At 42.6% G+C, this 25,381-nt stretch overlaps 1 protein-coding gene across 3 annotated transcripts; it reads right to left on the bottom strand.

Annotated features, from left to right (window-relative positions):
- Positions 1-460: 460 nt before the first annotated feature.
- On the bottom strand, positions 461-20,070 carry jcada (junctional cadherin 5 associated a). Of its 3 annotated transcripts, none has more exons than XM_046371508.1 (5): positions 19,851-20,070; positions 10,837-11,388; positions 7,599-8,540; positions 3,698-7,254; positions 461-2,732 (listed from the first exon to the last, which is right to left on the bottom strand). In XM_046371508.1, exons 2-5 carry the CDS (start codon positions 11,205-11,207, stop codon positions 2,698-2,700), a joined length of 4,905 nt encoding a protein of 1,634 aa, XP_046227464.1. In that variant the 5' UTR covers positions 11,208-11,388; positions 19,851-20,070; the 3' UTR covers positions 461-2,697. The 3 variants fall into 3 exon arrangements, with proteins under 3 accessions (XP_046227464.1, XP_046227465.1, XP_046227466.1); XM_046371509.1 differs by lacking the exon at positions 19,851-20,070 and adding an exon at positions 19,531-19,829; XM_046371510.1 differs by lacking the exon at positions 19,851-20,070 and adding an exon at positions 11,480-11,520.
- Positions 20,071-25,381: the final 5,311 nt, after the last annotated feature.

The raw sequence follows: 25,381 nt of genomic DNA on the forward strand, positions 1-25,381 counted from the left end.
TCAATCACAGGGCTGACACACAAAGACAGATAATCACACCCACTCATACACTCAGATCTAGGGGCAATGTAGAGTAGTCAATTAAGCTAATGTTCACGTTTTTTGAGATTGTGGGAGGAAGCCAGAGTACCCAGAGAAAACCTACACAGGCACGGGGAGAACATGCAAACGCTGCATAGAATATCCGAGCCTCGGGGCATCTACGAAGCTGCAAAGTGTGGTCTTTTGTGCAAACTACACTTTACAGGAACTTGGAGGCAATGGGACTGTAATGCAACTCACACTGCTGGGGTAGGTTGGATCCAAAACCAAAGTCGTGCCCTGCACCCCCCAATATGTGAACATGGCCATGGAAATCCATTCAGTATGTAGTTCCTTAGTTTTCAGGCATCATTATTATTATTATTAAACATATGAATAACTGTCCAGATATTCATGAACATAACAAAATCACAAACTATTTCATGCAAAGACTTTTATTTATGAATACTCTGCAGTACTGTACAATAGCACACACTTGTCTATTTCTGATCATTTTAAAGATGATTTCAAATATAGACAAATATTGCGCCTTCACAAACAGTTCCCTTTTCACAATAATCTAAAAATACCTTGTTCTGTTTTAAATATGTAGCATAACTTTTTGAAAATAAAATATACATTATATATGAAAAATAACAGTTGTTTATTGGATAGACTATATAGTACCAAATGCAATTATATGCAAATACACCTTTTCTCTGTGACTTCTTACACATTTCATGCACAAAAAGAGGAAAAAAAAAATGTTGTGCATACAAAAGAAGCTGTACATACTTCTGTATGAAAATAGAAAATATCAAAGCAAGATGTGCACCAATAGTCTATATCATGTTACAAAGAACTTGCAGTACAAAAAGACGTACGAGAACAACCAGATAACACATTACCTGGAACACAGAGGTACGGGTACTGAGCTGGTAACAGGACAAAGACAAAACCTCGCATGATCAACTTGGGTGTCACAGCCACTTCCATGCGAGTCTACAACCAGATCCAACGGGTTCAACATCAAATACAGCTGGATCAAAGAGCGACAGGGTCAAACAAGCAATCCAGAAGTTGCAGTTTTAGCTTTGAATCATTGTACTAAACTCAGTAAATGTAGATGTCCAATGCATAGCATAAAGGTTGGTTTGGTATACTTTTTAATTTCTTGTATTGCTATCCCATAAGTGAAGTGAGTGTAAACCAATTGCCAGTTATGCCCACAACTTATAAAGGACTGATATGTCAACATTAAATTATTGAACAGATACTGCGATTAGTATCCCAACAGCAATGTCCTGTACAGTATCGATGTTAAGCTTCTTCAGCTAAACTTTATTATTATTGCCAAAACAATTTTCTGTTTTTATTTAAGTAAAATAATTTACTGATGTCCAGTTTAAAACAGGATTGGTAAATCATAAAGCCAGGCTTGTTACAAACAAATGAAGTTCTCCACAGAAACAGTGTGTACAAGGCACACTGCGTTCCATATAGCTACATCTATCATTTTCTGCAAAATAAAAGCACTTCTGAAATCACATACAAACTAAGATATGAACAAAGAAAAACTCCACTGTTAAATAAAATAATAATGCCACAAAATATAAATTTGCCATTTGACAGTATGAGGATGAACAAAAATAACACTGAAATCAGGCGATTCTGATACATGTTGATTGCTGATGCTGAGACTAGTGGCACCAACAGGGAGGGTAAGTGTGAACAAGAATCCTTCCATTTGTAATCTCTGAGTATTTGAAGAGATTATCATGGGCTCGCTGGCATCATAAAGCCAATAATCTCAGTAGTGCAAATCTAACACTTCTACCAAAAGATGGAGCTTTAAAGCAGACATTTAAATGCGATCAGCTCCTTGAAATGGAGACGTACTACTCAGTCATGTCACAAACGTCTCGTATATGACAACTATATTGCTCTTGAGTGAAACTATTCAAGGACCACAGTGTTTCTCATCGCAATCCAGGCTTTCTGAGTACATTCTCTATCACACAAGTATAAGAATAAAGAGCACAGAGTTTCATTAGTAATACACCCATAGACTACACTTCCAAAAATCTAGTCTTTTCTTAACACAGATAAGAAAATATACATTTCTCCAACAATTAAATGTCTTAAATTGATTTATCATATCCTTAATAAAATCTTATAATTCTTTCTTATTTACATTTGGTGTAGGTTAATACTGATTGTGATGCAATACTTTTGCCTTCTTGTTTTCTTGTTTTGTTACATTTCTTGTTGTTTGTTGAGCAGAAGCACTGTTACATTCATATTTCAACACCCAAGCTCAAGAAGGAGCCCCAGTGTGGACGGGAATAATGACATGCATTTTTTTCAAAAGCAAAACAAGACAACTACATAAGGAGTAAGTCCGCTTGTTTGAGCTAATTAACTTTTTGAGAGGTGGAGAGGATGGAAAAGACAAGGTTGAAAGGCCTGGAGAATTGGCACCAACAGTGCCTTTATTTGGCTGTAAAAATGCTCTCGCAGCACCAGGACAATGAGTTCTGTGACAAGTAATGTATAACAATATCGGAGGGGTCACAGCTGACTAAGCCGTGAGGTGAGATGAAAGACTTTGTTGTCGGAAAAAGCTGTTAACTTGAGTAAAACGGGTTTCCACTGTGGTGAAGGCAGTGTCAGAGGTTACACTCTCTCCACTCGACTGGGGTCGTAGGAGTCTGATGAGACAAGTGAGAAAGAAACAAGATGAAACCCAATCCAAAATAGGTCAGAACAGTATTATTTGTCCCTGAAAAGGTGGAAATTAAAGGTTCTCTGCGGCATCTCTGACCACTTGTGACACTACAGAACAGTTTTTTTTAAGAGTGTTTCTCAGTTTTGTTTACATTGTACATGCACCAAACACTTAAATATGCAGATGGGTGACACAATGCATTGCCCTGTCAATGGTTTCACACTATTGCAGTGATCTATAGGTGGTGGTGACAAGGCAAGAAACACAGCATTGTGTCAGCAAAGGCAGGGAGTTAGAGGAGTGTTAAAAGTAAACATGGACAAAAAATATAGGATTTAAAATACTTAAAAAAATACTTTATGAGGAAGGACATGTATTCAACATGTTTGTTAGGTCTCCTGGATACACAGAACACCAGCTGGCAGTTGTTGAAGGAACATTCAGATCCACCTCAGATCTACTTAAGTAAAAGTAAAACTAATACCACATTGTGAAAATATATCACTATTAGTACAAATCCTGCACAAAAAGTCTTACTTAAGTAAAAATATCTAAGTATAATCAGCAAAATGTACTTAAAAAAGTCCCAGCACAGTATACACATGCAATTTCTTCAATAAAAAAATGTTCAAAATGTGTTAGTTCATTTCTCTATTCAGTGGGCAGAAGTTTAGCAATGTTTGGGGTCATATCATCCTTCTTATTCACATAACAGATTTTCCTCAAATCAAGCAGGTATAGTACCCACTCACAAGCACTTAATGCAAAGCCATGAGATTAGTACTGATTGTGAAAGAACGCAAATAATATTTTCCATAAAGTTCAAGTATCTCTCTAACAAAAGAATGGCAATCAACAGCATACCCATTCGTACATAGCTAATATAGTATGATGCTCACGGAACGATAAGCCAATAAAAGGGTGACCTCTTCATTCCTTCATACCCACCTGAGACAGAGAGCATCTCTTCATCCTCTATATTCGAGGGGCCACAGGTCCCACTGCTGAAGCTGAGTGGCAGTGTTATTTCTCTCTTGGGAACACTGCGAGGTTTCGGAAGCAAAGGAGGCTTCTGGAGCTTGGTGCGTTGCTTTGGTTTGGGCAACTTTTCTCCCTCAGCGCATTCTGTCAGCTCATCTCTATTGACCTCTGCTCTATTCTGTTCATCTACTACTTTCTCCACAGGCTTTTCTTCAGTTTTCACCTCCACCTCCTCTTCCGGCTCTTCTGTTTTTAATTCCAAATCTACTTCTGTAGTTCCTTCATTTTCTGCTTTTAGTGCAATCTCAACATTCATCTGTTCTGCCTCATCCTCTTGTCTTTGCTCTTCCTCACATAACTGCTCATTTTCTTCTTCGTTAGTTTCCCAACTGTCTTCAGGACCTTCCAACTTGTCTTGTATTTCATGTGCATTTTTATGTTCATCAGAGTGTTCCTCCTCCTTCTGTGCCTCTTCCTCCAGTTTATTATCCTGTTCCTCATCTTGCTGATCCATAACTTTCCCCTTAGTGTTTTCCTGAACTTCACCCTGCTCTCTAGCACCATCCTTCTCCTCAGAGTCTGAACCTTTGAGACTGAGGCGTCTTATTCGGGACACTGAGTCTAGCTCTTTCAGACGGGCCATTCTGTCTGTGGAGGACCTGCCCAGAGATGCAGCAGATGAAGAAGCAGAAGAGTTTAGCTTACCTTGCAGGGATTCAATTAGTTTGCATGCTCCACCTCGCCCCCTCTTCTCGATACTGCACACGCTAAATGATAGCTTCTCATCAGGGGTGACAGGCAAGGATAGGGGAAGCTTACTGGGTGGAAACTCAGGCAGGTCCAATACCACTAGGGACTGAACATCAGGATCCTCGCTGTCTTCACCATCACTGTGGTTGCTGCTGTGCTTTTGTATGTCTCCCTCTTTGTGGTCCACTCCTGATTCCATCTCCTTGACATCCCCTGTCTCTGCTCCCTGGACAATCAGGGTCTCTTCTTTAACTTGCTCACACTCTCCTACCACCTGCTGTTTCTCTCTGCCTTGGCTTTGTACTTTCTCACTTACGGTAGTATCCTTATTGCCCTGGCTGTCTTCTGACTGTTTATCAGTCACACCCAAGGCTTCCACTGGGACGGATATCCCCAGGATTCTGGCAGCCCTCTGCTCAATGGACTCATTTTCAGGGATACCTTTAGCACATTTGACCTCATAAAGGTTGCTGAGGTCCTCTGCAGGTAAAGAATAGGCTTTCTCCTGAATCAGTAAGTTTTCAAGGTGCTTATCTGCTATGGTTGACTCATTCTTATAGCTTAGAGGCTCAGAGATGGTGCATCTCTTATCACCATCATCATTCTCAAAGACAAAAGAAACCTCCCTGGTCAACCTGTTGATATGTGCTAAACCCTCCTTCTGAGGTGATCTCCTACCTACCTCACCTCTGAATGGCAAAGCATTTTCTGATTTAGCTTTATTGTCAGTCTCTAACTCAGCTTGAAGCTCTTTATTTGAATTGTGCTCAGGGCTACTGCTGTTTTTAGGAAATGCTGTTCTGCTCTCCCACAACAGTTGCACTGACTGACTAAGCTCCTTATGATCAAGTGGAGATGGGACTGAGAGTGAGCGTTGCACTGGCTCCCCAGGTCCACCAGGAGTCTCTGTGTACACTGTTAATCCTACATCCCTCAGCAACGACTCTTGTGGGACCGGGATGTCCTGTCTATAGAGCTGGTTTGATTCATTGTGTGGCGGTAGTGAAGGCAGAAGGCAAATGTCTTTGGGGCCTTGGTTGTGGAGTTTGGATAGCTCATTTGTTGGTGGTATGTTGTTGGCCTGTGGCCTGGAGAAAGCACTCAACATGTCCATGGAGTCTAGATCAGCAGTAGAGGCAAAAGATTTTGATCTGACTTTTATCTTGTTGGGTTTTTCTATGTGCATTGGAGGAAGACTAATTGCCTCCCTGCCTGGTTCTGGACCAACAGTGAAATGTGCTCCTGATTTAAACTGGTCTAATCTCTTACTGACACCATGAAGATCATCAATGCACTGACCAACAATGGGCCTCTTGCTGATTGTGTCTTCCATTTCCTTATTAATGCTTTCCAGTTCACCAATGGCATCACAGGGTCGTCGGTTCACTGGCTTTAAGAGAAACTGACCAAAGGCCACTTGCTCGGCACTCTCCGGGGGACTAGAGGTGCTCTTCCTAGGAGACAATGGCTGCTGGTTCCCCTGATCCCGGGCCTTTGAAGGGGAGGATGGGTCGTGTTGTGAGGTTTGTGGTGATGACAACTGTGTTGGGCTGAGGTTGAGACGAGAGAAGGCGCTGTTACTAGAGAGATGAAGGTTTTTCTGGCCTGCCATAGGGTAACCATAAGAGGAACTAGTGTCCGTCCCCTGACCACTGTCTGTGGCTGTGTCTGAGACAGACTGAGCTGGATGTTGTCGCCTGGGAGGACTCTGGGGTTCTGGACTTTTCACCACTGTTAAAGGCGAGCCAGTTTGGGTTTCCTGGTTTCGGTATTGGTTTCCAGGCCAGGACCCGGCATAGCACAACTCTTTGTCTTCATTGGCTTGAAGTGCCCACGCATCTATAATCTCCTTCCTTAGAGGGGCCCTCTTGTAGTTCCTTATTGAGGATGTGCTGCTGGTGTGAAAGTGAGAGTAGTGGGGTTTGATGGGCATCTCATTCACCGACTTGCTCCTTACATTCAGGCTCTCTTTGAGGCCAACAGCAAAAGTGTCTGTGTTGGTGACAGTCAGGCTTGGTATTGTCTCATTGTTGTTCTGATCTGCTGCTAAGTCTTTGTTAATGTTAGCCGGTGTGTGAACAGGAACAGAAACAAGGCAGAAGATGGTCTCACTCACTCTTCTCTTGGTGTTCCTGTTGTTTTCTGGCCCTGAATCTGGGACAATTTTCTTCACTTGGGTGATGGTTTCTGCAAAGACCTGATCTGAGCTAGACCCTCGGTGTGAAGAAGTCCTTACTAATGATGCCTGGAAGGCTGAAGAGGGAGATGGAGGAGGACGTTGATTTTTGGGATATCTGTTGTTGCAGTTTTGGTCAGTCGCTGGGAAGTTATCGACAGTCTCTTTGTGCAAATCACTGTGCCACCTGTTATTGTCATTGTCTAAGTCGCTAGAAGATGTCTGGTTAGCATCATCGGCCAATTTGGCAGCGATGAAAGGCCCCAATGGCGGGGGCAAAAAGGCACTGTCGTCAGATGCAGGTTCCGACACGGTGACGCTGGGAAGCTCGTTGCGGATGTGGCGGATCTTGTCAGCGTCCGTCAAGGAGTTGCCACCCAGGGCTGAGGAAATATGGCGGATGCGGGGGTCATCAAAGGGGATATATTGGATCGCTCCACCCGGACGCTCCTGGGTAGTATACACTGGGTAAAGCTGCTTCTGTCCAGACACACACCTTTCTCTCTGGGGATCTGGCCAGGAGCTTGCTGGATGTCTCGTGAACCAGTGAGATCCATCTGGAGCCATTTGAATCTGCTGGTACACACCCCCTTTGTACCTAGGAGTAAAAATAACACAGTTGCATTTTATCTAAGTAACAATGACAACGAGGGAATCTATTACTAAATTACAGTTTAATATTCAGTAATAGTTTGTGGATTCCTGCACATCCTTACAAATATTTTTGTAGAAAATTTCTTGAAAACCTTTGTATATATAGATAATCTATACATCTTGCAACTCTGGGATATTTATATTTTTTTATATATATATATATATACAGTATATACTGTTTATACTATTATATACTATATATTATATACTAAATAATAAAAATGTACAAACATGGTTTGGCTCTTAGAAACTCAGCACTAATTTATTAGTTTAATAAAAGCAATTTACCTGTAGTCAACAGTAATTTCACCATATCCCCGGCGCCCCCCTCCCATTATAGGAGCTCTTTTATATGATGGAGGAGGGATGTATCCTGGAGGTCCAGATTCCTGTGCAAAATAGTCCAGTTGGGGGTCACCTGTCCTTGTTATGGGAAGTGGTGTTCTGTCCCTGGCCTGGGGAATCACTGAGTCTCTCCCAGACAGCACCTCACAGCTTCCCCTGATCTGCTGGTGCATCTCATATGAGGGAGGTCTGGGGGGTCGGGTGAAGCGGGCCTTTGGTGTCATTGAGAGTTGGTTGGCACTAGCTGGCCTGCCATTCTCTGGCCAACGGGTTGCCCTATAAAGGTCGTGGTGTGACAGAGGGTGGCCATTAACCCGCCTGTACAGTTCCTGACCAGACAAGGCTATGTCCACATACTGCAGGCTCTCAGGCTGCAGCATCCTCGGCAGGGACTGGGACTTGGCTTTGGTCCTGGGGTGGACTACCATGCCCTCTGGTGTCCTGGCATGGAGCCGCTGCTGCTCCTGTGTCCAGCGCTCACCCTCACTCTGTGATAGCTGGCGGCCAAAGCTCACAGCGGGACGCCACTCATCTGTCCCCAAGCTCTGGCACTTCCTCTCAGTTGCCATCCTCCACTGATGGAGAGCAGCTTCCCTCTCTCTAGAACGTGCTTGAGCCTGGACCTGGGCCTGAGCTTGCGTCTGCGCCTGGGCCTGGGCTGCCCATCGCTGTCTCTCCTGAGCTACCCTCTGACGCTCCTCTGCAGACAACTCTTGGCCTCTTGCTTGTTGAGACCCCTCCGGCATGCGGCAACCCCCCTGTCCTCCACCATGGGACTCTCTGAAGTCAGCATAGTCCAGCAGCACAGTGAAATCTTGGCCTCTCCTTCTCCAGTAGGACACATCCTTGGACTGTGACTGAGGGCCTCTGGTGCCATCACAGAACCTTTGAAGAAACACACACAAATAAAGGCATTGGTATGCTTCTAGTGAAGTGCTTGATGGATGGCTGAATACACCTTTATGACATCAGAGTTGGCTTTTTGTTACTCTCCAAATCTGACAAGCAAGCCCAGTTAACATAACAACTGGCCAAGTGTGCAGGGGTGAGCAGAGTTTGAAATTATTTCTCTATGAATTCCTTCCATAAGAGACTGGCCAAAAGTGCCTGCCACTATTTCTGCATTTGATCTATGACACCAGGCAGTTCAACCAGCCTTGGATTATCATCTATCACTATAAACACTTATGTATTCAGACTTGCTCAGATTACTTCATATGAACTAGTTTGTTTCAAGTATTTGAAACAGAATCAGACTGAGATGGTAGAGATGAGCCAATACAATTTAGTAGGCTACAACACAAAGCTAAGCACTTTGAAACATTCATTCAAAGCATTCAAAACACTGAAATACAATTGTTCAGAAGCATTAAACCAAACAAAAAGGGGGGGGGGCATCAAAGGGATACTAAATAACCACAATATGCAATATGGGCAAATTAAAGAAAATGACAGCATCTACCACTAGATGGAGACAGATGACCATGAGTAGCAGTGTAATGTCTGTTAACTGTGATTTTCTATGGGACACAATGACACACAACACATTACACAATGACACACTGTGGCTGTTGGCACCGAATGTCCTTCAAGACAGATCCACAATTTCGAGGACGTTTCACTGACAATCTCTCCATTGCACTGTCCTTTAGCTTTTAATCTGAGAAAATGAGCTGCATTTCACAAAAACCCTACCACATCTCTGAGAAGATGTCTGATGGCAGACCTGATGAGCTACAACAGGACAAAATGGGTCTCTGCATACAGCCTGATCATTTCAGGCTATTTGTGAAGTGACTGACTGACTGACAGGGCAAACAAGACGCGAGCACATGTGAACACCCCCTCAAGGCTGAGGCCACTGAGCGTCCTTGACATTTCTATCCATGATCATCGCTGACCAGAGATGTTTGCTGAAGGAAGGGGGCTAGCCATGTCAATCTGCTAAATTTGAGGGCATTTCATGTAAGATGAGTTACCATCATTAGTCTAATTGGGTCAAAGTAGCACTGTCTAATGGGAGTGCCAAGATAGGCCTGTTTCTTATCTAAACTAAAGCTGCCAGGCAAAACGGATTTGGAAGAGAGGGAAAAAAAGAGGGATGAACAAACAACACACAGAACATATGTCTTAGCAATTCCCACATTCCCAACAGAATGCTCTGATAGCACTGGCAGAGCAGCGACATGAAAATGCGGATTACTGGTCTCAAAGAATAAAACCAAAGTGATAAAAACACGAACACAAGCACTGACATTATTCAAGGTCATTTCACTATTTTCAGATGCTCTGTCACTGGCTGGTGGCAATGGGGATTAGGGGAGAAAAAAGAAAGTCAGCCAAACAAAATGTAAGGAAAAATCGAAAAAGTCTGACAAGCCTACTTAATTGTGTGGATATGAGAACAGCTGTATTGACTTTGTCTCAGTTACAGCACACTAACCCCCTTCCCCCCTAACTGGTGCAAATAGGCAAAGTAAACAATCCTATTTTCAGGAAAAAACAGATTGGCTGCAGCCTGGCGATATCTCTGGAAATATCATATGCTCTGACAGTCCCTACTCGAGAGGGTTTCAATTGCATAACTCCAGACCAAGCTAAATATAGCCTACACTGCATATGCATATTTAAATAAACCCTATATAAATCCTGTATTATTGATGGGATATGCATTATAATGCAGGAGTAGGGATAATACTTGTGAAACAGAGGAAGTCAGTTAAGCTTTTTTTGTTATGTTTGGGGAAAGAATGAGGAAGAGGGTATGCCGAAAAACCTGGCATCCTGGGTGTGTGTAAGACTGGGCACGCTCATATGGGGCACATAGGTTTGCCCAAAAGCTGTTTTGATTACGACTCCAAGGTCCCATGTGACAGATTAAGACCCGAGCACACATTATCCCTCCTCCCCTACCCAAGACTTGATTGGGAAGAGGAGGATAGAGGGAAACAATGATGACATGAGAGGAAAGAGAGAGAGATTGCAAGGGGACTGGGCGTCAGTGTTAGGAGGTTCAATTAAAGCTACCCTTGCAGAGCTCCATGATCACTTATCTAATTTCATTATACTATTCCATTAAAACACCATAGCAATAAAAAATTAGTCATTTATCACTGAAGGTTTAGGACAACCACATTCAGAATAGAGCTGGTCTCAAGGTACAGCACAGACTATGTCTTACCCACTGTCTGAGGTCAGCGACTCTCCCAAGGAGTGGGTGTCAATTTGGCTCCGGTTCTCACCATCCCGCCTGGACTGGCTCCTGTCCCTGGGTTCGTTATTGTTGTTAGGACAGCTACTGCCATATGCTTGGGGCTGCCTGGTCCCACCACCATTCCCATAGGGCACCCCAGGCCCTCTTTCATAGCCGTTCACTGTCCTGGGGCCGGGCATGTTCTCTAAGACTTCATGATGTTTGCTGTAGGAGGGTGGTGAACACAAGGGAGCCTGTCGGGACGAGGATGCGGGGGCTGGGGTAGGGGTGGAGGAGGAGGTGGTATGCTTGGGCAGCTTGTATCCATGAGAGATGAGGAGGTCCTCCACGCTGTACATGGTCGCATTTGTTTATGCTGGTGTGTTTTCGTTTTCTCCTCCTCTGACTGTGTTTTTTTTTTTGTTTTTGTTTTTTTTTTCCAGAGAGAGGAAGGTAGGTCGGTTGTCAAGGCGTCTCTGCTTCTTCCCCCCTACGTGCAGCGGCAGGATCACCGGCACAGCTGCGCAGCTGAGGCCATCACTGGGAAAAAAAAGAAAGAGGGGGGCGACATGAAGAGACAACAAAACAGACAGAGAAAAGAAGGTGATGATAAAACCTTTATCTCTGCTACCCGTGTCCAGTTTTTGTCAAGGGTCCCATGGACAGTTGAGGGGATGAAAAAAAAAAAAACAAAAAAAAACCAGAACTCAAATTCGAAGCCGCCACGACAAAACTGAGATCACCCGCCTTCCCAGCAGCCTGTCCCTCCCTTCTCTCTTCTCCAGTCCTCCTAGCAACAACCCTCTTTCCATCTCACTCGGAGATCACCGGCACCAAACCCGTCCGCATCCAGAACTGAGGAGCACAAGTAGGTAAACAACAAAACCTCAAAAATAACCCTCAACAGCACGATGATCAGTAACGACAAGAATTTGAGAAAGCTGCTGGTGCTGCACTGAAATGTCACTGTTTACAGTGGGCTCCCTGTAGACTTCTCTACAGTGACTGTAAGGTATCTGTTAGCAGCCAACCACTGCTTATGTTTTGCATCAGTGAGGCTACATCCTTTCTTTCGACACCTTTTCTTCATCCCAGAAGCATTTTCTGGCTATAGTTTAAAAGGATGAGCTATATGCCCTAAAAAAATTTCATGTTGGTTTGAACACTCCAAACATTTTGCAATCATTTCTGAATCCTTAAAAAAAATACAGCAATATACTCCTAAAACAATATGACCATTTTCTTTCTATGATAATGACTTTCTTGACAATATGACAAAATACTGTAAAATATTTTGGGTTAAAAACTTCAGAATAGCTGTTGTGCTCTTCACTGGATTTTTGGCTCTCCTCTTGTTTTTCTGCTTGAGGTGATGTAAAAGTTTCTGCATATATGATATGGTACATCCATGAATTACAGAATTCAAATCACTACAAAAATTATAGAATATCAGAACTGAAAGGATCTGAACTAATGATGTCACATGCTACGATCATTGGTTAAATATAGTTGTGGATTTGAGTATTGGTTGAACAAAACATGCAATCCAGGAAGTCACCTTGGCCTCTGGGAAACTGTGATGGGAACTTCTCATGTTTTTGCATATTTTATGGACAACACAATTAATAACTAACAAACTAATAGATATAGATAGATAGATAGATAGATAGATAGGTAGATAGATAGATAGATAGATAGATAGATAGATAGATAGATAGATAGATAGATAGATAGATAGATAGATAGATATGTATTGGTATCAAGGGCTGATGAGGAACTGAACTGATAATACCCAGTACATCTGCTCATGATGTAATGCCCTTGATGAAGTCGTGCTTGCCGTCTTGTCAACAGGACAGATGCTGTTGCAGTTCACTCATTCAGTACTCTTCAGGAAGAGTAGTATGAGAATCAGACAATGAGAATCATTGCCAGAATCTAATGGTGTTCAGATAGTTTAAAAGCCAATCACACGATGACTGTTTAATGGCAGAGACAAATTGTTTCAGAAAGAAACATACGGCCAACACAGCCTCATCGAAATGTATTCAGCTGCAAACAGATTAGTATTTGTTTTGCTTCTTAGCATTTCTTTAGCCATGAAAGTCCCACAGAGATGCATAAATCCAACTATGAATGAAGTCTTGACTCAGAGGGCACAATCACTACCCTATTCTATTTCCTCCTGTTTCCTCCCTCCTCCTTGCACCTGAACCCTAGGATAGCCTACTAGGTGATTAACAGGATCCAAGACCGTGAAATGCCGCTCCCTTTGTATGTCTGGCTCTCTAATACGATTATCTTTTTCATTTGAAACCTTAAACCTGTTAGTTTTGGAGGATTGACTCTTGGCGCTTACCCAGTTATTACTTTAGTTGAGTTTAACTCTTTCCATTTGTGTTTTGAGTAATCTCCTCAAGAAGAGGCTAGTTCTGAGTTTGGTGAGGAGGTTCTTGTGAACAATATCGATGCAGCAAATGGGTTTTGGTTTGTACTTTTTCATGGACTGTTATTTTATGAACTATAGTTGAACTGAGCAACTGGACTGGGCAGCAGGCCAGTGACTATGTTCAATAAGTCACACAGTGTCTGAAATACTGTAAATACCAGCAAAATGGAATTAAAAATGGTAATATTTGTGGCCATTTGTCACAACAAACGACATTCATCTGATAAACAAGATTTTCTTCTTCTATATGTTTTTTCTAGGGAGTATACATTTTATTCTATACTTTGACGTGAGAACAAACATTAGGTTTCACTACAGTGGTAGAGAAATCCATATCCATACCAGGCCAAAGACTTCAAGACCAACAGTCAGATCAGTATCACTTCCCTTCCTTTCCTGTAGATGAACCCTATCCCTTTGGCCATGCATAGGCTTAATTAAGTAAGCCTGAGGTCAAGAGCTATGTTTATTAATATGATAATTCACTTTTGTTATGACATCTGCACATTAACCTGTCTTAACTGCACGTCCATATGCTGTCTCATCTCGCTAAACCTTTAATCTGAGGCTACTGCTCTTGGTGTCATCACTAAATGAGGATTATCTCTATTATCAGTAAAAGTGAGGATTTCCTCCTGTAAAGTGACCTACCCTCATTCACTACCCTTACCAGTACCCCACCCCCACTCCTTCCCTCCTATGACAAGCTCAGTTTAAATGCTGCTAATGCTGTTATGCAATGGAATTACCCATTTTATATCAAATAAAACCTCAGATTCAAGCAACGGTATGCAACAATGGCTGGCTTTCATCCCCCTAAACACAACAACATTGTGTTTCACCACAATGCCTTCTAGTGTGAAAAAAGACAGGCAGCGCAGGCTCTTGAATCTGGCAACCAAAAAAAAAGTGCATATCTGCTGCATTTTAATGACACGCCTCACTCAAAGAGAGAAATTAATGATAGAGTTTATGGATAACATATGCTGCAAAGTAAGCTAAAAATAAAGAGAACCACATGAGGGCAGGCATTTCCCTACAGACAACCCTCACACCAGCCTCCACATTTTCTCTGATCAGCACTACTACGGTAACAGCATTTTCATTTAGTGCACGTTGAAACATGGAAGACCACCACTTTTGAGGTCAAGTGAACTTTTGTCAAGGGCATGGCTTGTTAAGTAAAAACAAATACAAGCATTTTTTTTAGCTGCATGGGGTGGGGGGCGTGTGCCCATACTGGTGGCTACACCGGCAGCAAGCTGCAGGGGCATGACGGTTTGCAGGTTGACAGTTTGGTGTCAGCTCCTTATTCATGGACCAACTGAGATGAGGGCATGGCGGGGAGGTGGGGAGGAAGGGAAGCAGAGGGACAGCATTGGTGGCAGACAATGCAGGACAGAGACCTAGATCAGGCCTCGGGGATGACAGAACTGCAGAGGTAGAGGGTGCTAGAAAACAGTCAAGATTGTAGGCATGTATTGCAGATTATGTAAATAGACTTTATACATAGTAAGCATGAAGAATACACTGCATAACATGTATAAAGTAAAGAAACAGATTTTATACCCTCTGGTCAAAACAAATTAAGTAACAGTGTATTAATGTTGTCCTGAAGAAGACACAGACGTGTTAAAATAGAACTTTCCTTCAAAAAGTGAAGACAAAAGCAAATCTGGATTTAACAGTCTCCAGCATAAAAACACCACAACAAAAGAAATCTCATACACCAGAGCCTGGAACCAAAAAGACGATTAGCCTGCTTCCTAAAATATTCCACAAGAGCCGCACCTCTCCACCACATTGTTCCCAGTCTCCTTGGATCTATAACTGACCCGAGTGGGTGTGTACTTGGCTAGTCTCTGGCCTGCATCTGTTAGGACTGTGCACGCACAGGGGTTTCTCAGGGATGACAGCCCATCACATTCTGCAAACAGCAATCCGCAGATTGTTTATCTATGTGACATCACTGTGTCCAGCAGAAGGGCCGTCTCTCTTCCTGAGGAAGTGCATCGCTGTGGGGACGGAGGAGAGATGACGGTGTCGCAAATGTTTCCAATCAGGCTCTCTGCAGGCTCCTGTTTGTCCCGGGGAAAGAAATCAGAGGGCTGCTTTTGGCTGGGGCCAGAAGAATAAACAGTCAAACAACCTCAGGCCATATTTTACCCCATGCTGACCTCTAGAAGGCATAATGTTCTCCACTTCAGGTAGACTGTAACTCAGCAACATAGAGTGTAGGCATATTATCAGGGGAGCTATCTGCCCTCTGGACCCTCGCCATCCATCAGAAAGATACCGTAGGGATCAGGAGTCATGCAGCTATAGGTTAGAGCAATTATGATACAACAGTGAAAAAAAAAAAAGTTTTAAAATCAGGTTTGTAAGCTATCAAGTGGACATCTGCTGAAATGATAGTAGCAACAGCAGGATGATGTTTACAAAAGAGGGATCATCACCACGCTGCAAACCATGTGCTTCCTCAGCATCCACGCCCTCCTGGTACAGAGAGTAGCATCAGGCATTGTGATTCAATTAGCTCATGCAGAAAGGTTTAGCCAAAAAAACACCCACTTGTGTTATTTTGTTGAGCATATCCCATGGCAACAGTTGTTTTGCTTTTGTGAATGGCAGCTCACAGACAATAGCATGTGGGCCGCTAAGATATTCTCACCGCATTGCCTCGGTCCAAAACTTATTACAGTCAGACTCCACTGGCAACGAAATCAAAGGCAGGATGGGATGAGGGGTGGTGGTGGTGGTGGGGAGTGGGGTTGTTTTTATTCCACCATATTCCAACACATCACGATCTGAAACAGTATGGTCTGGTTCTGATTCATTTCAGAAGGTCAAAAACTAGTACAGCCAAACATTTGTCTAGTGCAGTATCGGCATTTCAACCCACAGAAAATTACAACTGGCTTACACACAAGAGCGGTATAGCTAATAGCTCATTAATGCACAAGTCAAGGCTGTGCAGCAAGAAGTAAGACACTGACAATGTGAGGGTAATTATATCAACAGACTCATTTTCCATTGTAATGAAGGATTAGCTCAGTTCAGCTGAAATGTTGCGATCTGACGTCATGCGATTTCCTTCAACTGAATGCATATGTAGAGGAAGATTCAGGGTTACGCATTTACTCCAAAACACCACAGCTCCAGCGTTTGCCAGCACTTGCAAATGATCATTTCATATGAGGGAAAGAAGAAAAACATAAAAGAGAAGTTATTAGGCAGGCTAATCCACTGAGGCACTGTTCAGAAACACAGTAGGCTTCACCTGTACTGAACTATTCCCAACCCATGCTGTTTCTGAGCATGCCAAACTGGCTTCGTGGTAATTAGTGTTTGTCAAGGTCCAGGGTTTGCTAGAGATGACAGTGGCATGGTTTATCAGCCAGAAACACAGTGATCAAAGGGTTAGCACGCTCTGGCTTTCTGCTAATCAGATGGACTCCGCATGCCTCTCGGTATTAGAGAGGGAAAGGTACAAAACAACATAAACATACCAAGACACTACCCTTCATCAGGAAAGCAAAGCACAGCACAAATATAACATATATAAATAAACATGATATAAGAAAGCTGGTAGGATGTGCCAGTAGGATGTAACAGTATAATTATGCTGACAGATGACTGTGATGCAGATTACAGGTGGGATGAAAAGGCTCACCCACACAATATAACTTAATGTTGTCATGATGAATGTGGAAAACTGCTATATAAACACATGAAATGAATGGTCAGGGTTATCTCAAGGGCTTCAACTGAACGCTGGCTTAAAACTGACACACAGAAATCACAAAGCAGGCAGGCCAGCCATCTGCCAAACACATGAATATTCACCGGATGGCATCCAGCTCATAACAATATCTATGATGATCGTGCATTTCAGGCCTCAGATACACGGTCCTGCGTTCTCGCTCTGAGAGGCACACTGGCAGATGTCAGTGGCTTTCACATGTTTCTGGCTGGTTTTATCCAGCAGTCTCCTTCCTCCTGCCTGCACCACCTCTGCTCTGACATCATATGTGACATCACACATGACCTCAGAGGGGATCCCTGTAGCCAGGCAAACATCAGATGGCTTTCAAAGGCTTCGGTTATCGCTACCCAATGGCTGAAAAACTAATTTCTTGATGTACTTGGCCTAGAGATAAAGAAGATCGACAGAGAGAGGAAGACTGTCGACTAGCGCACACACAATTGCTGGACAGGGAAAGTCTAGCCCCAGGATAACTAGACTGCCTGCAACACCAGGAAGTCATCCCAGCCCACACTTATCTCTGGCTGTTTGGACCACTCCTGAAAGTTGAACTGGTATGACTCATCTCATGGTCGTGGAGGGTCCCTCCACTTTCGCTGACCAACCCTTTCCTCCGCTGCTGGAAGGAATTAATGAGCTGCTTCCCTTCTTAATACACTCCCCATCCCATCATACCCCCACCCAGCCCCACCCCCAGGGCATCTAGCAGGGCCTTGTGTTCACACACCATCCCAGTCTTAAGGATGTGTGAGAGACCTACCACATAACACACATGTGCAAATGCACACACACTTAAGATTTTTCTTACCTTTTCCTGTGAAAATGCACATTAGCTGGTGCTATGTTCTGCAGTATTTTGTCATTTCAATTGTCAGCTGCAGCAAATCCACTCCACATTGTCTCGAAAATGCTTCTTTACTGACATTTACTAGCAGCTTTTGATGCAAGCTCGCTGAGCTATGAAAGGTCTTTGCAAGAAGGAACGGATCACTGCTGGGCAATGTACTTCCATAATAAACAACACTACCAAAACAATCAGACCTGAGGCAATGATAGACCAGCACTAATAGGAGTGAGTTGTTCAAATGCTGTGGGACTGAAAACACCCATACTTCAGATGATCGTACTCCATTTGTTCACTGCAACAGCATCGTCATAACCAAATGACAGCACAATCTTGAACTTTAACACATCAGGTGAATCTTGAATTGGCAGTCTGGCCTTAAGAGGTCCCTCAGTGACAGTGACAATTTATGCGCAAGACCTTCTAAAATTAAAGCCATTTGGAAATTCCTAACACTATGACATAATGAGAGGTATGATTAAAGAGCAGAGCAGCGCAGCAAGAGTTCTATCCATTCAGTCTTGTAGGACTATTAAATATTACTACACTGTAAAAACCTGCAAAGTCCAGCGTTCAATATTAAAATGTAAATCTTAGGCACTATTTATCCTAATAGTTTCAGCTAAACGGCTGGATAACTGTTCTGACAGCACAATCATGCAACGTTATGAGGCAGTGTGTGCAGGAGGCTGCATGGGGGAAGGAGAAGAGAGGTCAAGCAGCAGCCATCATCATGCAAACAGCAGGTGTGACAAAGTGACAACATGCAAACATCAAAGCAGCCTAAACTTGGCATACCGTTTGGCAAAAGCTCCTTGCAGCTAATTTCCCTCACCATTTGGTCTTCCTAAACATCCGACTAGGACTGCGAGCTACACAGTGCTGAACCCAGATGTCGTCATCATGTCGTTATGAAATGATTGACAGGCTTGGCATGATGCTAGCCCCGCTGATTCCTTGCAGGTTGCTGCCGTAGCAGCTACTAGCCTAGCCCTAATGCGCGCAGTTGAGAGACGCAGGGAGAAACCAAGCCAAATTCCGTTAAAACATCTGTCCGTTTAAGGTTTCGTTACACTAAGCAACAAACGCATACCTGTCTAAAGACTTAATACCTTATACGGATCAGCAGAGGTCTTTGATTAAATTCGGCGGCTTTATGACCCAATACAGACTGTGTATCAATAATACCTCTGTTTCAGAACTCCAGCTGCAACTATCATCCATCACAGTACATTGTGAACGGAATACCGCTGAGGAAAATAAAGGCAAAGCAATCCTACAACTTCAAATTGTATTTAAGTAAAGCACTACAGAATGTTCACCGAATACAAGCCACGGCTGCACTGTTTCGCTTAAGTCCTTAATTAGTGTTCTTCTCATTATAAATCTCTGTTCGTAAGCTAGAACGCATAACACTGCGTAATTTGGACGGAGTTTGGCCTCTCTTCCACAACAGAGAACCACACATAACGGGGCTAACGCTAGCCCGGCTAGCTTCATCAGCAATCTTTAACCTTCAACTGATAGGACTGCGTCCGCAAACAGTGCCAGTCGCCACCACACACGTTTCAACTAAAATAAATAAATAAATAAATGAAGACCGCCATCCTCCCACTCCTTCACCTTCTAATGTCGCGTCCTGAAAGTACCACACTGTCGTCTTAAATCCTCTAATCTCGGCAGAGGTGGCAGGGACAGCCGGGCAGGAGAGTGCCGAGGTGGCTGTCTTGACTGTAAGTTGAAGGACCGCTGGAAATGTTGAAGACAGAGCAGATGCGACTCTCCACCTCTGTCTGTTTCTCACAGCAGCTGCTCTCAGCCGCCTCTGTCGATCGCATGTGTCGCGAAATGTGGAGAAAAAAAAAGACAAAGAAAAAAAAACAGAAGTCCGACGACTGCCTGGGTTAAAAGCGGTGTACGACTCGACCTGGGACCACTCTTACCTGTGAAATGCGTCGTTGTGTTGCCGCCTAGTCCCCAGCGCTCATCCGCGCCGCTGCTCTGGACGGACTGAGCTGGGATCTGCCGAGGGAACAGCCCCTCTACACTACAGCACAGCACTGAGGAAACATCCCTCTTCTCCAGGGGAGGCAGCTGGATGCCGCTCAGCGTTAAGGTCAAATCACACTCAGCATTTCAAAGTAATCAAACTCATGCAGTCTATCTGTCTGTCTATTCAGAAATTTAATGGGTATGTAATTCACATAACCTACTGTAATTATATGGCAATCACAATGATTAACATCAGCCTATGAAGGTTAACTACTTTGAAAAAATGTTTTTGAGTTGACCATCACCTCCACACATCCATAATTGTATGCCTTTTGTTTGTTTGATGCACAGACGCTATTGTAATCTTAAAGCTACTGTAATCTGACCCTTCAACTGTAAGAAAATACATGATGATGTATTTTTCTATCCTCCCAAATTTGTCTCCTTTATATGCAGAGCTTCAACAATTAGTCAATCAGCTGAAAATTAATATGCAACATTTCGGATGACTGATGAATTATTCAAGTCGAATTTCAAGTTAATATTCCACACTTTTTTGAGATGTTTGTTGCTCTCAAATGACAGCTTTTCTTGGCCTTGTGGAGAAATAATATGAGTATCTATGGGCTTTGAACTGTCAGCTGGGAAAGTCAACATTTGTTGACATCATTTGGGCTCTATCAAATTGTGTTGTGCATCTTCACTGTTAACTGATGTTTTAGCAATGAAACAATTAATCTTTTAATTGAAGAAAATAATCAGTAGATTAACCGATAATGAAAACAATCATTAGTAGGGCCCTAAACAAAGAAAGTGAAAGTACACTCTCTACGTGTATCTGCAGCTGCTTCACTGGGTATAACATTGTTATTATAAAACACTACTTACAGCAGTTAATCAAATGTTTTTTGCTTTGGTTCTCCTGTAAACTTTGCCAAAACCTACTTTATACCCATCTGGCTCCAGGCCTTCAGAGCAGTTGTACACCCTTTGGACCTCTTAAAAAGAACAGAGAACCCGAAAACCTCCATAATATTGACACAGATGTTGCATATAACTGAATTCCCCTGACACTAAGAGAGGCTGGTAGGCTTTTGTCGGCCCTGGTTTGAGTATTCCCACAGTGGAAATCATTTCAGTTGACTACAGTATCTGAGCATTGAAATACTTCATTTGTAACAATCACTTTGCCTGATCACAGCTGTTAACATGTCCCCTTGGCGAATAATAATCATGTTTACATTGAACCAAGGCAACTTTGAATTACCAGCTCAATCATTAGCTCCCTTCCTGTAAAGCTATCCATTGTTCCGGTTCTTGACTTCACATATCCTGTGGAGAAAAACATCCATAATGGCTTAATAAAGTCATGGAGAGAGTGGTGTTGTACTTCCCCATGGTGCTTGTACACAGTTTGCCCAACAGAATGAAGCACTGAGGTAGCAGAGGTTTTGAATTTGTACTACATGACATGTTAAGGCATGGAGAAACTGAGAAAAGTGAAAGGAACCTGACAAGAACAATGGGAGTGATATGAGACAGTGTAACCGCTGTGTTACAGTAGCTTGGAAAAGGCATATCATTTAATTTGGCCTGTGACTTACTGGAATCTGCTCATTATCACTGAAGGTCAACACTTCTGCTGCGCTCTGTGTTCACAAAGTGCACACTGCCTGTGCTGTGCTGCACGAAACACAGTTGCCATGTCTGTTTTCAGTTGTGCCTTACATATGCAGCTCATATGCAGTGCAGTAAAATGTGGTGCAGAGACGCTGATGTCACCGTCTAACTGCCAGTTGCGGTTTTGAGTTTGAGCGTTTGTGAGCTTGGTGAGGAGCACTGCCCACTGTGGGCTGCTGTAGTTGTCGCTGCCCAGAACTCTGGTCTAACATCTTGACTCTGTAGATCAGTGTGTGTGTAGTGGGGGGTGGTGGGTGGTGGTGGTGGTGGGGTGTTAGGTGGATATCTCACTGCTCCTCTAGTCAGTGAGCAACACCAAACTGGGAGAAAATGCTAACACGAATACATGAATCTTAAGAGTGGCAAAATATATTGGGTGGTAGCTGGATCTCTTACAGAGCAGAAAATTACAGAAGCTGAGTCTGGGCAATTTTATTGCCACATTTTGTGTGCATGAAAACAAATATCCAGGACATCTTGATAGAGTTGAAGGCCATTTTGCACAAACTGTATTTGAATTGTTTCAAAGTTTCAAAATTCTCGTCCCGTCTGGATTTGTTTACATCTCCTCCTTCGTGCTTGGTACAAATTAAAAGGAATACTTCTGAAGGAAGCATGCTTATTTGTGTTCCTCCTAAAGTTTAGATAGTAAGATTGCTACCACTCTCGTATATAGTCTATTCTTCCAGCATAAAGATTAGAAACAGGGAAGTTACTCACTCAGTCCGAATGTAAAATATTCCACCTAACAGTACACTGCATCTGGGAAAGGAATTTGTCTATCACATGGCGTCCCTTGGAACAACAACTTGTCGTCCTTATGATATTTATTTTTTAGAGGATTAAATATATAACATTATTTATGAGCTTTTGAGGTGCCAGTGGCCAAATTTTGTTACCTTCATATGATGCTAAGCTAAACTAACCATCTCCTAGCTGTAGCTTCATATTTAATAAACAAAACAAACAAGACAGCATGGCATCCATCTTCTCATTTATACCCTGTCAAGTAAACAGTTAAGTGTATTTTCCATGGCCAGATAATCAGTTAATTGTCTGAAAACATTTTCATCTTTAGGTTTTGCCGAAATTGATCATTAACCATGCATTTTAAAATATTCAGTTCATTTAGATGTTGTCTGTATTCAATATAATAATTTATCAGTAGCATGTCTGATACTGTATTTTCTCTTTATTTTAATTACCTATTCAGCGGTAGGGAACTTTTTGTGCCTAATATTAAGCAGTCAAATTTAAAGTATGCAAAATACCGGAGGGAACCTTTAAAAGACCAAACACAAACACCCACTGTAGGTTGCTAAAACTCCCAAATTACAGGAAAAATGAGAAAGAAAACAACGAACATAAACTCAGTCTCCTCAACTGTAACTACAGCCTTGACCCAATAGACTACACATCCCCTTCATTATGTCCAATCAGTGTGTATGTTATGTTGTGTATGTTGCCTCTACTGAGGTGAGGTTCACAGCAAAGGTTGCTGTGGAAAGAGGCTTGCTACAGTAGCTTTAAATAGATCAGCAGGTAATGGGCTTTGGAAGGCTGCAATTGTAGCAATCCTAATGTAGCAAGTGGGGCCACCTTTTAAAGCTTGGCATGGGCCAGACAGATTACCATGCGGGTGTGACGGTGCCACCTGGCAAACACCATCCTTTCTGTTATCAGTCTAATTTACAGCTACCAGTCACCCAGTAGCTGGCTCAAAGGTTCCTGTCTCAGCATTTGTTTTGAGTTTTCTTCTGACCAATAAACGATGATAATTTAAACTTTATTCTTGACAACAAAAAAGAAAACCTATGAGGCCTTTGGAAAGATTCAGGGGCAGCGAAACCATTTCCAGATGGATTTTATTTAACATAATCATGATGGCTTGCTCTCAAAAAGTGCCAAATGCCAAACAACGATTTTGTGCTGCTCCTAGTCTATCAAGCTAATTTCAAGAGCTGGATGCTCTTTCATACAAAAAGAATGTGCTAAACTTGGCTCGACTATAATAAGTGCACATTTGTGGGCCTCATGGAACAAAATTGTCCATTTCCCATCAGAATCCATCTGCAGACCTATAATTAGGATTATTTTAAGAACACCAGAGTAACCAGTGGTCACTGCATCCTCTGCTGAATCTATCTCACAGAGCCACAGGAGCTGCCCTGAACCCAAACAATTGCACCACAGTGTAACGTAAACACAAATTGATTCAGTGTTACATTCCTCCACCCTTCATGACGCCTTGAATGAAACTGTGAATCAACAGCAGGAAACCATTGTCAACATTTGGGCGGTGATCATGAGCATGTGCTCCCTGTTTACTGCTCGGTAACACTGTTGTCTGTCTATAACAAAATACGAAATTCATTTGAAAACAAAACATGTTATTCACCCATCACATGCTACAAGACGATTACTTTTGAAATCTACTGAGAAGGAGTGAGGTCATTCCATCATATCCCAACACTGGTTATCTAATCTACTCAGTTTCTTCCTCCGGAAAGCTTTTATTTTTCTGGGATGCAATCCCATAGCAGTTGGTCGGCAACTAGCTGAGACAGCAGAGCGAATTTTGGGGGGAACAGCAATGATATTCAAGGCATTAACACATACAGTCCTATGCTCACACACACAGAAGCACTGACTCTTCTCAAATATGATTTTAAGGCCTTTCTCCACATAACCCAGCCGTGATCAAACCAGCTCTACACCAACAAAGCAAATCCCTAAACAGCTGGGTTTTGACGGAGTAAAGTGCCTACCGTAACTCAGGACAGATGTGAAGAGCTCTTGACTGTATGAGGTCTGAGCCTCCCTCGCGGTATCACACCACCCACGGGCATCTGCTCAGGAGATCTGAGGAGCCGACCAGGAATTTTTCTGTGTTTTGGTCCAGCCATGGATTGTGGTTATTGTTATAAGGTAAGAGATCTGTGGGGAAGAGGGCATGCAGGCCACTCTCAACACACGAGGATCATGTAAAGCCCCCTCACCTCTGAACCCATGGTGTGAACAGCTGCCTCGTGTTGATGCAGAGATTCACTTTGATCCACCTTGATTGGAATTCATGAAGACAACTATGTTCGTATTGTGAGTTTCTTTTGGGAACTGCATGTTCATCTACCTGTTTTTATTATCTACCTTTTTAGATGAAATATCCACCCACCAGGGCTGGAGCACCTCGCTGCTGGGCCATGGGGCAAGAATTAAGTACCCATCTTATCCATCTCAGATCTGCATTAGCTAAATAAATTTTTGTGAATATGCACCATTAAGCACATTATCAACTAAAATATTAGACACTTTTAATACAGAAAGAAAGAAATTAAGTCTTTGACCCAAGGCTTCTATATAAAACAGAAAGGTACAATCAATTAGTAAATCAAATTAATATAGTCAATCTTCCCAGCTGGTAATAAGCCTCAACATGCAAAGATAATATAATAATTGCATCAGAAATGTGCAAGCCATGATCCATATATTCCAGTAGTTTTTTATTTAGTAATTTAAAGTTGTATTTCACTTTAATGTTGTCCTCATTTTCCCAAAACCTGGCTACTTCTACTCAGTGAACAACAAGAATGTCTTACAACAATTCCACAAAGCAGTAAGCAATAATTCATAACCATGGGTACATGTAATCCAGTTGTTACACTAACTTTGCACAATATAAAAACAAACTTGTCAATGGTTTTTGGAAGACAACCTATGTAACAGAGACACTGTTTATCAGCCTCCTAAGGCATATCTGAAGGCAAGGCAAGCTGAAGACAATATCTAAAAAATAATGGGCCAG

This window comes from Scatophagus argus, chromosome 18, assembly GCF_020382885.2.
Source record: "Scatophagus argus isolate fScaArg1 chromosome 18, fScaArg1.pri, whole genome shotgun sequence".
Lineage (NCBI taxonomy): Eukaryota > Metazoa > Chordata > Actinopteri > Scatophagidae > Scatophagus > Scatophagus argus.

Coding starts and splice junctions, on each gene's coding strand:
- jcada (XM_046371508.1), bottom strand. CDS start 11,207: ATGTACAGCGTGGAGGACCTCCTCATCTCTCATGGATACAAGCTGCCC. Junction 8,541..10,836: donor TCGCTGACCTCAGACAGTGG/GTAAGACATAGT, acceptor GTTTCTTCAAAG/GTTCTGTGATGGCACCAGAG. Junction 2,733..3,697: donor AGAGATGCTCTCTGTCTCAG/GTGGGTATGAAG, acceptor TTGTCTCATCAG/ACTCCTACGACCCCAGTCGA.